This window comes from Chrysemys picta, chromosome 7 (assembly GCF_011386835.1).
Source record: "Chrysemys picta bellii isolate R12L10 chromosome 7, ASM1138683v2, whole genome shotgun sequence".
Lineage (NCBI taxonomy): Eukaryota > Metazoa > Chordata > Testudines > Emydidae > Chrysemys > Chrysemys picta.
Genome location: NC_088797.1, coordinates 4211920 through 4227216, shown reverse-complemented (window position 1 = coordinate 4227216; position 15297 = coordinate 4211920). Strand labels below are relative to the sequence as shown.

The 15297-nt window shown below is 41.9% G+C and overlaps 1 protein-coding gene across 8 annotated transcripts in view; it reads right to left on the bottom strand.

The window, feature by feature from the left end:
• The window catches only part of PTPRG (protein tyrosine phosphatase receptor type G), a 579897-nt gene that overhangs the window by 28078 nt on the left and 536522 nt on the right, over nt 1-15297 (bottom strand). For all 8 annotated transcript variants that reach the window (XM_065550638.1, XM_065550639.1, XM_065550634.1 and 5 more), the window contains one exon: nt 5111-5202. In XM_065550638.1, coding sequence (XP_065406710.1) covers nt 5111-5202 — 92 coding nt within the window. The remainder of the gene's footprint in view (nt 1-5110; nt 5203-15297) is intronic.

The following is a 15297-nucleotide window of genomic DNA, read 5'->3' as shown; positions in this document are numbered from 1 at the left end:
AATTTAGCTTTAATAATATGGTCCATGCAAATACTAATTGGCAATTAATATACCAAGATTTAATGACTCATTTTCATTGCCTTTCTGAAACAAGTTACAGATTAGTTTTATAAACTTCAACGAATTTTCACAAAATTTAAGCGTAAAATGTTTGTACAGCACCGAACACAACGGGGCCCTCATCTGGGTCAAGGCCTTCAGGTGCTACCATAATATACACAATTAGTAACAGAAAGTCCAGGATTTGGGCTACCCTGCTGTACTGTTTCCCTTGAATTTTGTTTGTGAATTTACAAAAACTGTTCCCTGGGGTTAAACATTCAATGAGGTAATGAGAATATTGGATTTCAGGAAGAGTCTGTGATGGAATATGGATGCTCCTCCATCAGGCAGCATCACAGTGCATGCATCTTTGGTCTTTCCAGTCTATCCCTCAGAAGATCAATACAATATGGAAATGCACAGACTGGGATATTAAAATGTTAATCTCTGATTGTAGCAACTTTTGGCCAGGTCTACACTTAAAACTTTTGCTGGTATAGAAATATCAGTTAGGAGTGTGATTTTTCTTCTTTAATGACATTTTTATAAGGGCAAAAGCCCTTGCGTTGATGCAAGTCTCCTGGCAAAAACCTGTCTTCGGCCAGTGGAGGCTGTGTCGACGATAGGAGGGTGTGCCAATACAATTATTCTAGCATAGTTACACTGGCAAACCTCTTCTAGTGTAGACTAGGCCTTAGGCCCGGATCCATGTCTAACTCCCACTGACGTCAGGAAAAGTTTGGAAACACGGTGGTTTCTCGGTCTTCAACTGAGCTCTTCAGAAACAGAAACATTATGGATTACCTGATAATAAATATTCAGTGACACCCAAACTGCAACAGCTGCAAGGACAAAGGTAGCAGGTCTGTGCCACATCTCAAAAGATATGGATTTATGCTGTTTTCTTATATTTCAGAGCTTTCCGAGAAGGTGTCACTAGAGCATAAAGATATTTTCAATTTATGTGACGAGGGAGGTAGACAGCCTGCCTTCAGTTCAGCTAGCCTGCTCAGACTCCAAATTGGCAGTGAATCACCACCCTCATGCGTCTACAGGCAGCAGACAGGTCTGAGAAGTTTACATTTACCCAATCTAATCTTTCCAGCAGCAGGGCTGACCCACCCACTAAAGAATTGGAGGTGGCAAATAAAATTATCTGATCTATGAAATCCAAATAGTGTATTATGCTATAAAAATTCATAGCTGGCTCTTTGGAGATTTCCCGGTCCAATTTTCCTTTCTTAGAGCCAAAGGACACAGCTATGCTAACAAAACTCACTGTCTTACTCTAGTAATAGGCCTAATTGAGGATAGAAAAAGAGGGTCCCCTGTGGGAGAAAGAGCTTCACTCTAGGAGGAGGCAGAGAGCTATCGCCTCGTATATACAGGAGCTCTCAGGGCCAAATCCAGCAACACCCCAGAGAGTCTGACTGCGCAGAGGTGGAGGAATGCTCTCTCAGGCTCCCCTCTTTCCCCCTCCTCCGAGTGGGCTGGAATGGCCTGCTGACTTACATACTTGTAGAAGCACCCCCAAAAATCCATGGCAGCCTACCACAGAGCATTGCTGCACTGCACATGGGGTATGGGACACCCACATCCTACCCCAAAGATGCAGCAGAGACACAATGGTCCAGATGCAACCTAGGACGCCTGTGCCATAGGAAAAAGGTGCTGGAGCTGTTTCTTAAGTTGCAATGCAAAAAGGGCTTTGCATCCCATTGGATTTCACAGGAATTTTATTGTTATTCATTTATATTCTTCAGAGTTGGAGCAAAGATCAGAAATCCTACTTGAGAAATTTCAAGAGGAGGTTCAGAAAGCACCATGGACAACCATCCATTGTGGGCATCATTTTAAAAGACTGTTTTGTTGGTCAATCAGGTTCTGGACTTTAATTTCTAGTTACTTCAAAAATAATAAATTCATTGTTCTCAAGGTTAACCTTAGCCATTGTCTATACATAAGAAAGACTAGCGAACTAGCCACTAAAGCATCGACTTGCAATATGATTCCCTGTTGGGAATATGGATGTAGTTTGGATCTACCTTCCAGGGGAAGCTTGTGAGTTCAAAGTCCTTTTCTTCTTTCACATAAAATGCTCCCCAAGCATATTCACAAAATATTTCACTGTAATTACAACTCATTTTAAGACAGAGGCAATTTGGAGTATTTGGACACATTGCTTCCAAAGGAATGCTCCTCGTCTAATGAAGCTCCCAGTACAACTCAAGGCAAGCTCCCAAAAACACAGGAGAGGATTTATACCAAAAAGATTAATTAAACATAACACGACTTGTGCCTTCTACACAGGGCAGACCTCACTTGTTCCCATCATGCTCATTTCCCTCTTCAGTTTATTTCACAAAGACACAAAGGGTAAAACTTCCTATTGCAGAACTTTTGAAGCTACTTTGGGACCTCCTCTCACACTCAAATATCCCTTTCCAGTAAGAGGGCTGGCTCTCTTTGGAAAACTTACTTTTTTTTCCTGTGCTGGGTACAATTCTTTCAGCCTCCAGGCTCCTGTTTTCTCTTTTTCCAATTTCATTTTACAGACAGCAAGTAAAATTTTCAAAAACGCCGAAGTGACTTAAGAACATGAGTCCCATTTTCAGCCATGACTTAGGCAGTAAGGAGGCTGAATCCCACTGACTGTCAATGAGACGTAGGCTCCTAAGACAGAAAGCCACTTTTGAAAATGGGACTTAAGACCACTAAGTAACTTAGATGCTTCTGAAAATATTACCCCGTGTTCGTATTGATCCACCCAGGCCTCATTATCCTATCTCACTAGAGTAAATCAGGAGCAATTCCTCTGATGTCTCTGGGGTGAAACTGATGTGAGAGGAGAATCAGGTCCCTCCATGAGTCAGCAAGAGACCTTATGCAACAAAAGGAAGCGGTGTTTCCTCACAACTGTATCAATCCGTTAACTTTTCAAGATGATCATTCTACCTCTCTTTCAGGAGAAGAGATTCCATTTTTACTTGTTCTTAAGGAAACATGGGCCAAATTCTGTTCTCTCTTACACCAGTATAAATCTGGAGTTACTTTACTGACTTTAAAGGAATTACTCCAGCTATACACCAGTGCAGAGAGCAGAATTTGGCTTAGGGAGTAGGTGCTCCCCAAAGAAAATTACTTCCCTTCATAGTAGATCGTGAACTCCCAAGAAGAGAACTAATTGGCTCTCTCTCCTGACGAGCTACCATGGAGTAGCAGTCACAGAGGGGAGTTCCAGTACGAAGGGAAGAAAAAGCTATTACAGCAGTGTTTTCCTCTGCCGAACACACAGGTGGAAGATCTCCAACGTTTGTTAATAGCAATGATTTTGAGACAGCTGAAGCAAAGCCTATATTAAGTCAGATCAAGTTTACAGATGTGTAGCTGATTATTTTGAATAATTAAATGGTGTCAAAACCAGCTGTGATGAATAGCACTGGGGGCTCAATTCATAAATAATTGAGAAGCCTGAGTCGCATTTGATCATTCTGATCAAATTCTACTCTCTGGAGGATAAATGTTTGTCCTGAATACCATCAACATTGTTAAATGCCTCAATATTCCTGCTCAGTCATCCAGCCAGCAGCCAATTGAACTAAATCACTTTAACACCTCACCCATTTGCCGTTCTCATGAATACAGAATATCTGTGACTTACACAATAGTTTTTGGGTATCAAACAATGCAGCCACTCACACAGACTGCAACCAAACAGGGGCAGTAAATGTTTTAAATGATCCCATAAAAGACAATTCCTTCATATAGTCTTGTCTTTATTGCATTTAGTGACAAGGCTTTAGATATTAGACCACCAATTTTGTTCTGTGGTCGTGTTTATAAATACAGCTGCCTTTATGATCCATCCATAACATTTTAAAATAGGCATATATTGATGAATCTCACCCATTGTGGTCTCACTGTGCCCTCACTGGAGGCAATGCCACAGCTACACACCATTTACCAGATTTCTCAGCTGAAAATACCTTTTATGTGCCAATATTTCCAACCTCCATTGTGAACTGATGGAAAGGAACTCCTGTTAATGCTAGCTACAGAATGACTGTTCTCCCTCATTAGTGCCTGGGACTACAACCTTTACTCACACTGTCTGGGGCTTACCCTGTGAGTAGTTCCATGGGCATCACTCAGGCTACCCATGTTATTCAGCATGTGTAACAATTGCAGGTTCAATCCCTTATTGATCGCTAAGCTCCAAAACCTGTTTGTTACTAGGTGTAGAATACGTAAGTGTCATGTACCTGGATTTAGAGAGAGAAAAGGCTGTATTCTAATCTCAGTTTCATGTTGATGGAGGTGTTCCAGATTTACACTGGTGTAACTCCGATCAGAATCTGGCCTAGATATTTTAAAATATTCGCATAATATAAATACTGTGGGCCAAACTGGAAGCCCTTACTCAGTTTTCACTCTGACAAAAAGCCCAATGACTTCAGTGGGACTTTTTCTGAGTAAGGAGTGAGTATAAAACTGAATAAGGACTTTGGGATCTGGCCCAAGATAAACAGGTAAGAGCAGCAATTTCCATGCCCATGTTTAACTTTGCTTACTAAGGAGCAGATTCTACCACCCTAGCATATGTCTTCACTACCTGCCGGATCGGCGGGCAGCGATCGATCCAGCAGGGATCGATTTATCGCATCTAGTCTAGACGCGATAAATCGACCCCGAGCTCCCTCCCGTCGACTCCTGTACTCCACCGCCGTGAGAGGCGCAGGTGGAGTCGACAGGGGAGCAGCAGCAGTCGACTCATCGTGGTGAAGACACCACGGTAAGTTGATCTAAGTACGGCGATTTCAGATACATTATTCATATAGCTGAAGTTGCGTAACTTAGATTGATCTCTCCCCACCCAGGAGTAGATCAGGGCTGAGTTGTATCTTACTCCTCCTGGGCTACTCAAGAAGTAAGGTATTATTTAGTGTGAGTGATGGTAGCAAACCCTGGTCCATTGTGACTGGAATAAACCAGAGCTTGTCCCTTACTGTGAGTACACAGAATGTTTAGTTAGGAAAACGCTATTTCATTAAAGGTTAATGAAACTTACCTCAAAGTCTTCTGAGAAGCCATGTTGGTTATTAGAATAGAGCTCACTGATATGTTTAATGAACTGTTTGACAGGAATGGCTTCCATGTCATCTGTAGAAAGAGAAAGATATTCAGAGTTGCTAGGTCATGTTTTTTCTGTAAATACGCTGATATGTTTCATATCTGAGACTGAGAGATCCATAACTCCATCTTCAACATCAGGTCATAGAATATTTCACTTGTGCCTTATTGGAGTTCTCTAGTGGCATGGTGTGTACTGTATATACTTACAAGAAATCTTTGCATATCGGTTACTGATATCGAGGTGCGACTGTTCACACATCATACCTAATCCTAGATATTACAAATATGAGTAGTGGTTTTGGCCTTGTAATGCATTTTTGCAAAGCTATCCTTTAGCACAAAGTTACAGTACCATTTTGTCAATTATACCTTTGGGAGTATTTTAACTGGGGGTATTTTAAAAAGGAAAGTAGCTGTGAGTTCTCAGATAAGGTGACAATCAAAACCTGGAGCACTTTTGTGGCAACAAATTCTTTAAGAGTCACAGAATAGCCACACAAAAGACGAAGTATACTTTAAAAAATGGGCCTTGTATCACTGCAGACAGCTCCTGACTCAGCAGCGACACAGGTGTATTTCCTGGAGTGGAGGAATTTCTCCTTTTTAATTTACAGTACAGTAGCATCCCAATGAATCCGTAATGAAATACTATACGAGCATCATTAACGTTCACTTGGAGCAAAAGAACAGCGTGGGTAGTGAGTTTTCTCTTCACTCCAAACCCTGTTCCTAACATGACACATTCACTCTACTGGACTGCTAACCACAGAGCCATTTCTATTCCGTACGGCAATAAATCAGGAACACTCTGAATGATGAAGAAACCCAACGTTTCGATGAATGCAATAAAAACCTAAGGACATTTCCAGTGTTTTGGAAGAAGTCCCTCGGAAATCAAGACATCATGAAAAACCAGGCCAGTCCTGGTAAAACTGGGATGTAGGGGTACCCACCTCAGGCAGGGCTTGTCTAGAGGAACAATCAGTGCGCGGCAAACGGGGTGTAAATCGGCAGCACGCGGAGGCTACATCTACACTACAGCACTTACAGCGGCTCAGCTGCACCGATGCAGCCGTGCCACTGTAGTGCTTCTGGTGGAGATTCTCTGAGCCGACGGGAAAGAGCTCTCCCATTGGCTCAATGACTCCTGCCTCTGCGAGAGCCGGTAGCTACGTTGGCGAGAGAAGCTCTCCCACCGACATGGCGCTATCTACACCGGCGCTTAGTTCGGTGTAACTTACATCACTCAGCAGTGTGGATTATTCACACCCCTGAGCGACATCAATTATACCCAAGTAACCTGTAGCGTAGATAAGGTCTAAGTATCTGTGTGGAACCCACTACCTAGAGCTAAAAGCTCTCTAATGTGCATTGACCTAATCCTATTTCAGAGTGGAGTAAGACTTTGTCTACACTACAGTTTACTTCGGTATAATTTACGTTGCTCAGGGGTGTTAATAATCCACACCCCTGAGTGATGTAAATTACACTTACCTAAACGCTGGTGCAGACAGCGCTATGTTGGCAGGAGAGCGTCTCCTGCTGACATAGCTCCCGCCGCTCACGGAGGCAGGAGTTATTAATGGGAGAGCTCCCTCCTGTCTCCACCACAAGCACCAGCTACGCCGATGCTGCTGTGACGTTGTAAGTGCTGTAGTGGAGATGTAGCTTCAATCAAAGCACACTCTGGAACTTCGTGTGTGTGTAGCAGGGTCCACATGGACAAACAGGATGTAACATGCTAGTGCACTAAAGATTTACACCCCAGCTGCTCTGTTCATCTAGATAAGCCCTCTTATTTCTGGGGTCTCAATGTTGCTACATTCACCACTTCAATTGGTAAAATCCCTGTGCGTTCCGGGCGTAATTAGTTAATGCTCGCAACGGGGCATTTACAAATTGTCATGCACTACAACACAAGTGTGATTATTTTCAGCATGTGCAATAACTTATTGCCCAATGGTTACTATTGTCTGAGTGCATCATTCAAGGCACTATTTAGACCTTTATGTATTTTATTTAATATCCTTCTGAAGGTTACATGTGGCTTATGTTTACTTCAAGTATCTGTGATGTATTTTTCCTCCCACATGGTTTTGTGCTACAGCTGCAGTATTTTCTGCATTCTCCTGCTTTTCAAAAATATCTATGTTACGATGGAAAAAAATCCAAATATTGCTACAGATATTCAGCAAAATTTAAAGATAAACAAAGAGACATGTAACATTTACTGTATTCAGAGTGAAAGATCTTTGGCAAACTAATAAACCAGTTTCAGAGTAGCAGCCGTGTTAGTCTGTATCCGCAAAAAGAAGAACAGGAGGACCAGTAAGCTTTCATATATGCTTTTTTTAGCAAAGGGTACAAATATACAGTATGTGTAAATGCGGTTCTACTTTGGCCAGAATTTTATAGCGCCAACCCTGAAAATCTGATTTTTCTCTGGTTCCTGGCAGTTACTAATGACCGTGTCATTACTCATCTACTGTAATTTTCTCAAGTAAGGCTTTGGGGGAGCTGTTTGCATCTACTGACATTTTCAAACTTGAATCAGCCTGAGGGGAAAATATTCTCTTTCTTCTAGTTTATTTACAGGGGCAACTGTTTAATATGTATTTATAATCTGATCACCTCATCATGGTAATTTTGAACATTCAGAACATTTGATAAGAGTACGATCATTTTAGCAAACGGCCTTAGAATATCGCTAGCAACTTACAATATTTAAATACCAACAATGGTATATTAGAATATTAGAATATAATAGTATTTCATTAAGATACATTTATGTTTTTACAGCCAAGACATTCATGGATCACAGGGACCATAGTGCCAACGGTATGTAAAAGAATCTTCCCTCTCCCACAAAGTAAAGTACGTCCCGCGCTTCCTAGAAAATAACCGTTGCTGTGTTAAGAATTTCACATCATACAAAAATCACAGAAAAAGTGCTATTAATTATTATTATGATTTATTTGTCCTGCAGTAGAGCCTAGAGATCGAGGTGAGATCAGGGACCCATTGCATTAGCTCAGGGTGTCAAATTCAATTTTGCAGAGAGCAAAACTCCATTTTTAATGATGGCCATGGCATACATTTAGGATGACAAATTCCCTTCAATCTTCTGAATTCCCATTGATTTCAATGAGCGTTTGGTAGCAAAGATCAAGGACAGAATATGGTCCTTATGTATTAACTAAACTTTTAGCTATCATTATTGCTCAGTGACAAAGTATCCTCACCTGGATAACCACAGCTAAGTCTGCTCTTCCTTTTTCTTCCTTCCCCATGCAGCTTTCTCTGCCTCTTTCCCCCTTCTCTCTCTTCGTCTCTCTCCTCCTCTCTTTCCTCTGTATGTTCTCTACTATAGCAACTCCCAAGTCCCTCCATGGGCTTCACCCCAACCCAGTTTCCCATCCCATTTGATAAAATGATCAGCAATGAAATAGTTAATAATGCTGACGTGAGGCAGATGAACATCACAATGAGAATACTGGGGGAGGGGGAGTTCACACTTCCAGAGCTTCTGTTTCCACCTGCCTGCAGACCAAGAAAATAGCACTTGTAACAGTTACACGTGCTTAGCATTTGAAAGCCTAACTTCTCCGCCATGAAGTTTAGAAACTTAATAAAATAAAACAAAAGGTTAGATTCTACAGAATCTGAATATGCCATGGGGTGGAGGGTTCATAAATACATTGAGTGGGCTGGATCTGGCACGGGCCAGGTGTTTAACACCTCCGTGCTAGGCACCGTACATACGCATAGTAAGAGACTCAGACTTAAAGGCCAGGAGGGACCGTCATGATCATCTAGTCTGACCTCCTGCACATTTCAGGTCAAGAACCCCATCTACCACAGAACAGACTCATAACCTCTGGCTGAGTTACGAAGTCCTCAAATCTCGATTTAAAGTCGTCAAGTTACAGAGAATCTACCATTTACTCAAACCAGCAAGTGACCCATGCCCCATGCTGCAGGGGAAGGTGAAACCCCCCCAGGGTCTCTGCCATCCTGTCCTGGGGGAAAATTCCTTCCCGACCCCAAATATGATGATCAGTTAGACCCTGAGCATGTGGGCGAGACCCACCAGTTAGACACGTGGGAAAGAATTCTCTGTAGTAACTCAGAGCCCTCCCTGTTGGGAGATATTTTCTAATGGCCATATGCCATTGCAGGAACCCTTGTCATACAATCCCGGCCATGAACTTATTGAGCTCCGTCTTGAAACAAACTATGTTTTTTGCTCCCACTATTCTTCTTGGAAGTCTATTCCAGAACTTCACTGCTCTGATGGTTAGAAACCTTCATCTAATTTCAAGCTTAAACTTGTTGATGGCCAGTTTATATCCATTTGTTCTTGTATACACATTGGCACTTAACTTAAATACGTCCTCTCCCTCCCTGGCGTTTAGCCCTCTGATGTATTTATAGAGAGCAATCATATCTCCCCTCAGCCTTTGTTTTGTTAGGCTAAACAAGCCAAGCTGCTTAAGTCTTTTCTTGTAAGGCAGGTTCTCCATTCTTCTGATCATCCTAGTAGCCCTTCTCTGCACTTGTTCGAGTCCCTGCCTTGAAGAATTCATAATCTAAATAGACAAGACAGACAAACTGAATCCAGAATCCTTCTTCCCAGTCCATAAATACACCTTCATGCTCCCTGATATATACAAGAAAGTAGTGATACTAAAGATATTTAAACTGACATGGAGTCGTTTGGCAAGGCCTTCAGGTACATGATCTAAATTTGATGCGGTGTGCTAGAAGGTATCCTTCTGATTTCCAGCTCTCTTCTTAAATGGAGCTGGCACAAATTAATGCACTTTGGGGCCATATTTTGCCCATCTGTAATGCCCCCAAAACCTCCTAGTTAAGAGCATTAATTAACCTAGTTGGGGAGGGTGTGTTTTTGGCCACACATAGCTTGGGAAATCTATGCTAAAACACATACTGTACTGATATGGCACACTGTTGTCTGAAGGCATTTGCTCTGATGGTGACTGAAGAATCTCTCCTTAAACCTTTTCTAACAAAACATACTAATGTAACTGGATACATGGGAAGTACTTTTTCTTGCAGGTATCTTCAGCCACAAGGCTATGGTTACGCTTCTCTTCCATCTTAAGACAAATGAGCCTCAGAGACCATAACTCTTCTAGTCAATGGAAGAGATTAATGGAATCCTATAATAGCTAATTAGGAGCCCTAATGCTCAATGCATATTCCCTTTTGCACTGTTTGCTTTTTCCCAGCCTAAAACCACACTGACATTTGTTAATGTCAATATACTGTATACTTTCTACCAGACCTACAGCTTATTCAAAGGGAGGAAATGTATTAAAAATGTGTCTTCATAACTAATTGCAAGTGCAAAAATAACAGTTCTTTATGGCACAGACTCAGCCCTTTGTTACACCAGTGTGAACAGAATGAGCCTGGTTTTACACCAGTATAAAATGTGAGCACAATCTCTCACCATGTTAATTTTCACTGGGAAACACCTTGCTTTCCATGGTAGTGTACAAATTAGGTAAGCCTGGGTAAAGATCTCTAGATTAGAAGGATTTATAATCAGAGACTGCTCCAGTACTCTGATGGAAGTGCTACATGTTACTGTGTGGGATATGCAAATCGGAGGCGAACTGGATTCATCCCTCCCTGGCCAGCAGGATCTGGGATTGTTGCGGGAGTGACTCCTGTTGCTCTATAGTGACCACGTGTTCAACTCTGGAGTGATGTTGAGAGGCTCTGTAGGGAGCTACCATATGCATGGGCATGATGATGCAAAATGAATTTGAGAGGGGCATAATGCAACTCACTTCTCCCCACAAAAGGAGTCGGCATTGCTAACATTGTGGGTATGAATGATATTCACCTGCATTTCAAAAAAACCCCATTCATTTTTCACCTAAGAAAGGGCAAGAGACAACGAACATGCAGTACATTCCTTCAGGAATCAATATGCCCCGTATATTTTAACACTATAATGCTGGTACAGGTTCATATTTAAAAGGCAGTATAATTAGCAATGTGATTAGGAAGGAATATTTCATCTATGTCCTGCCTAATAAACCTGCTCTGATACTTACTCTAAAGTAATCAGGGTCAATTAAAAAAAAAGGGGATATTGTATCAAGGCAGCTTCTCCACAGAATAAGATCTCTGATTCATTTGTAACCGGAGACCTCAACAGATGGTTTAATGGTATTGGATTGGAATAGACATTTTGGGTCATGAGTAAATCCAGAAGGTCAAAACCAAAGTGCTGCCTGACACTCCTCATTTCTAGTTTGGATTCTCGTTGGAGTTCTGGTGCTTCTCATGGTCTCAACCAGAAGTCCAGCACCCAAATCAGGAACTGTTCATGAGAGGGAGCACCCCAGCCAGGGCCGGCTTTGCGGCAAGGGAGGGCGCCAAGCCCGGCCGCGGGCCCGCAATCCCCGACCGGCCGGAGCGCCGGGGGGAGGGCGGAGAGCCCCCAGCGGCCAGAGCGCCGGGAGGAGGGCGGAGAGCCTGGTCGCGGGCCCGCAATCCACGACCAGCCAGAGCGCCGGGGGGAGGGCGGTGAGCCCGCCGCGGCTCTCCACTCTCCCCGACTGGCCAGAGCGCCGGGGGGAGGGCGGCGAGCCCGGCCGGGGCCCCGCCGCGCCGCCCCCCTCTAGGCGCCGCCCCAAGCACATGCTTGGTGGGCTGGTGCCTGGAGCTGGCCCTGACCCCAGCCCCACTCCTGTTTTCAAGTGCTTCCTTTTTTCAGTTTCACTTTCCATTGTGTTTTCCCTAAATAATGAAAAATACCTCAGGACAACCTGAAACTTTACATGTTGCTGCTCTCTCTTACACTGCAAGGTTTCTCTGTGTAGACTCTCTCCAACCAGCAACTTCTGTACACTGGTATATTGTTGTGTGTTTGTGAAAAAAACAAGTTAAAAAAACCTTTATCGAATAAATCAGCGCCCCCTATTCCAAAAAATCACTGCTGTTATTTAACCTACACTACGTTGCTTGATCACAAAGTTGGTCCCCAATGCTATCTCCTCTGAGAGGGCCTTATATACTTTATTTTTGTTTCTTCTTCTTCTCTTTTTTTTTTTTTTTTTTTTTGGAAGGGCCATGATGCTAACATTGGGTGTGATTCCAGCAATAGTTTTACTATGTCCTGGGTTTTAGTTAAATGCTCTGGGGGCTTCACAATGTTTAATTTCAAAAAGAGATGTGCAGAAGAACTCCTGATAATGCAAGATATACCTAGTCTTGCATCTAACATATGTGTAGCATCTTGTATCACTGTGTATGTCAGAAAACTGAGTCCCTAAAAGTCATTTATAGGAAAGGGGGGAAACTACATTTACATAATATATTACATATTAAGTGATGACACAGAGCAATAATGAAAACTTGCTTTTATATATACACCCCACAGCTGAATTATCTGTGTAGCTTGCTGTTGAGATAGCTTCACAGTTAACTGCTGCACTGTCTGAACTGCATCTAACATAGGAAATGCTGCTGGTAGAAAAGATCAGTATGTAGGTGCTGATATATTGTTAAATATACACTTTGGGTCAAATCCTGGCCCCACTGACTTCCATAAAGTCAAGATTTCACCCCTTAGACAGACAAGAGCTTATATAAAAAGGTCTAAGTCTACAAAGATATCTTTCACCATTTTAACAATAGGAGTATAAGAATGGAAGAATTTGCATCTAAGACTGTGAAAAAATATATTTGGAACAGTGCTGGTCCTGTAACTGATAACTGTATTGTAAAGCATACACACGGGGGAGCTGACATTTCATGTGCAATCTTAGTGCTAGCACTGTCTGAGTTTTGAGTATTTGTGCAACCTGGCCCTGAATATTCTCTAAACCTTTAGTGTTATGTTTAAGTCTAGTTGTAGTATATGTATATGTGGATGCAGTATATTTAGTTGAGCGATAGAATGACTTGACTTGTTAAAGCATTTAAAATAAGGAGGCAATAGAAATGTTAGTGTATCCTTCAGAATTCTGCATTTGTCTGATAGATCATATTTTCTTGCAATACAAAAAGAGCCGGAAAGATTAGGCAACTTGTTTAGGGTAAAATAAAGTCGCAGAAGTGGCTATAATATTTCTGAACTGTCAGTGGACATTTTCTAGACAGATCATATCTGCATAAATAATAAAGTAGGGCAACACAGCTGGTGTCATCCCCAGAGTTTGAACTACAGGCTGAAAACCCTTTAAATGTTGGCTCCCTGCTGAAGTCAGTGACCTTAGAATTATTAAGATAAATTATAATTGTAGAGAGCCTCGTATCATGGGGAACAATTCCTTTTTAACTTTCATGTTATTCAAATTGTAAGAATGAACTAATTATTATTGGTTTTTAAACAATGTCTTTCAAAATGAAAAAGGTGAAAAAAGATTTAATATGAAAATATTCACACTCAGGGTCTTGATGTTTCAGCATATTGGAAATATTGCACAAAATACTTTTCAGCGAAACTATTATTATCTACATTTTATAATGAAATCAAATGAACACTAGGGCAGATTTCTGATACAGCAGTAATGCATAATAAAAGCCTAAAAAGAAAAGCAGAATATGTAAAATAAGACATGCAGTTCTGCAGTTACATTAATCTCACTTATTTAAAGATTTAATCTAATATAGCACTATTAACCATATGCCAATCACAAACATGAAGGACAACGTTCATTACAAAAATTATACATGTCATAATGAAATCTGAATTTTAAAACTGCATGTAAAATCTTAGATTAGGTCATCATTAATTATAAATGAAACAGCAATCCAAATGATCTTTTCCCTTTGAAGCAGAAAGGAGCAACCAAATCCACGGCACTAACTTCAGCTCAACAGAATGAAATCATGTAAGCTTTCTATTAGCATACACATTATTTTATTAACTTTATAAGCCTGGGACAGATCTTCTTATTATTTATTATGTGTATTATTGTAGCATCTATGACTATGACCCCATAGTGCTAGGCACTGTACAAACATTGAAATTGGACTACTCATGCATTTAAAATTAAGCATATGCATAAGTGTATGCTGTATTGGGGACTTAATATTTGAAAGCAAGTACTGAATTTTTCTTCCCAGCCTACAATCATTGTTGGATTTGTTTAAAGCATTTCGGTTTATTACTAGTTGTGTTGCACATGGATTATTCTTATTTGAACATAATAGAAATGTTAGACATGCTCACCAAGGACTTGATGGTACATTTCTTGCACAACCAGAATTCCCATTGCCTGCCGTGGGAGTTTGGATGTGCAGGGAATGCAGGATATGCCACAAGGTGACTACCCTTTTTAGACACATCACAGAAAGGTGAAGCAGTTTTCTTTCATCGTGGCTACAGCATGTATAAGGAGGAAGGAATATTAAAACATTCAGGGCCAAATTCTTATCCCCGTACTTATATTGAGTGGCACTTTACTTCAAGAGTGATCCCATTGATTTCAGTTGGACTGTTTGTTTAGCAAGGTATTACTCTACATGAGTCATGGTGTCAGAACGCACTACCGAAGTATTTTTAAATGCAGAACTTTGTTCGTTACTAGAATAAATTTGCATTTTCATTTCTACCTGAAATATTTTCCAGGGACGGAAATCAAGAAGGAGGATTTTTTTTGCAAGTTTCAGTGTTGTACTTTTTTGCTTGTAGGGTGGGTTGTAGGCAGTGTTCCCTCTAATTTTTCCCACCCATGTGAGGAATGAATTTTGTTATGTGCACCAATATGGAGGTGATGTGTGACATAACACCTCCATATTGGTGCACATAACAAAATTCATGTGGCGGGGTGGGCCGAGGGGTTTGTAGTGTGGGAGAGGGCTCAGGGCTGGGGCAGAGGGTTGGTGTTCGGGGGGTGAGGATTCTGGTTGGCGGTGCAGGCTCTGGGGTGGGGGCGGGAATGAGGGGCTCAGGGCTGGGGGTTTGGGCTGGGGGTGGGGGCTGGGGGGTGGGACCAGAGATGAGGGGCTCAAAGCTGAGGCAGAAAGTTGGGGTGTGTGTGGGGGGGTGAGGGCTCCGGCTGGCGGTGCAGGCTCTGGGGTGGGGCTAGGGATGAGAGTTTGGGGTGCAGGCTGCTCTGGGGCTACAGCGGGGAG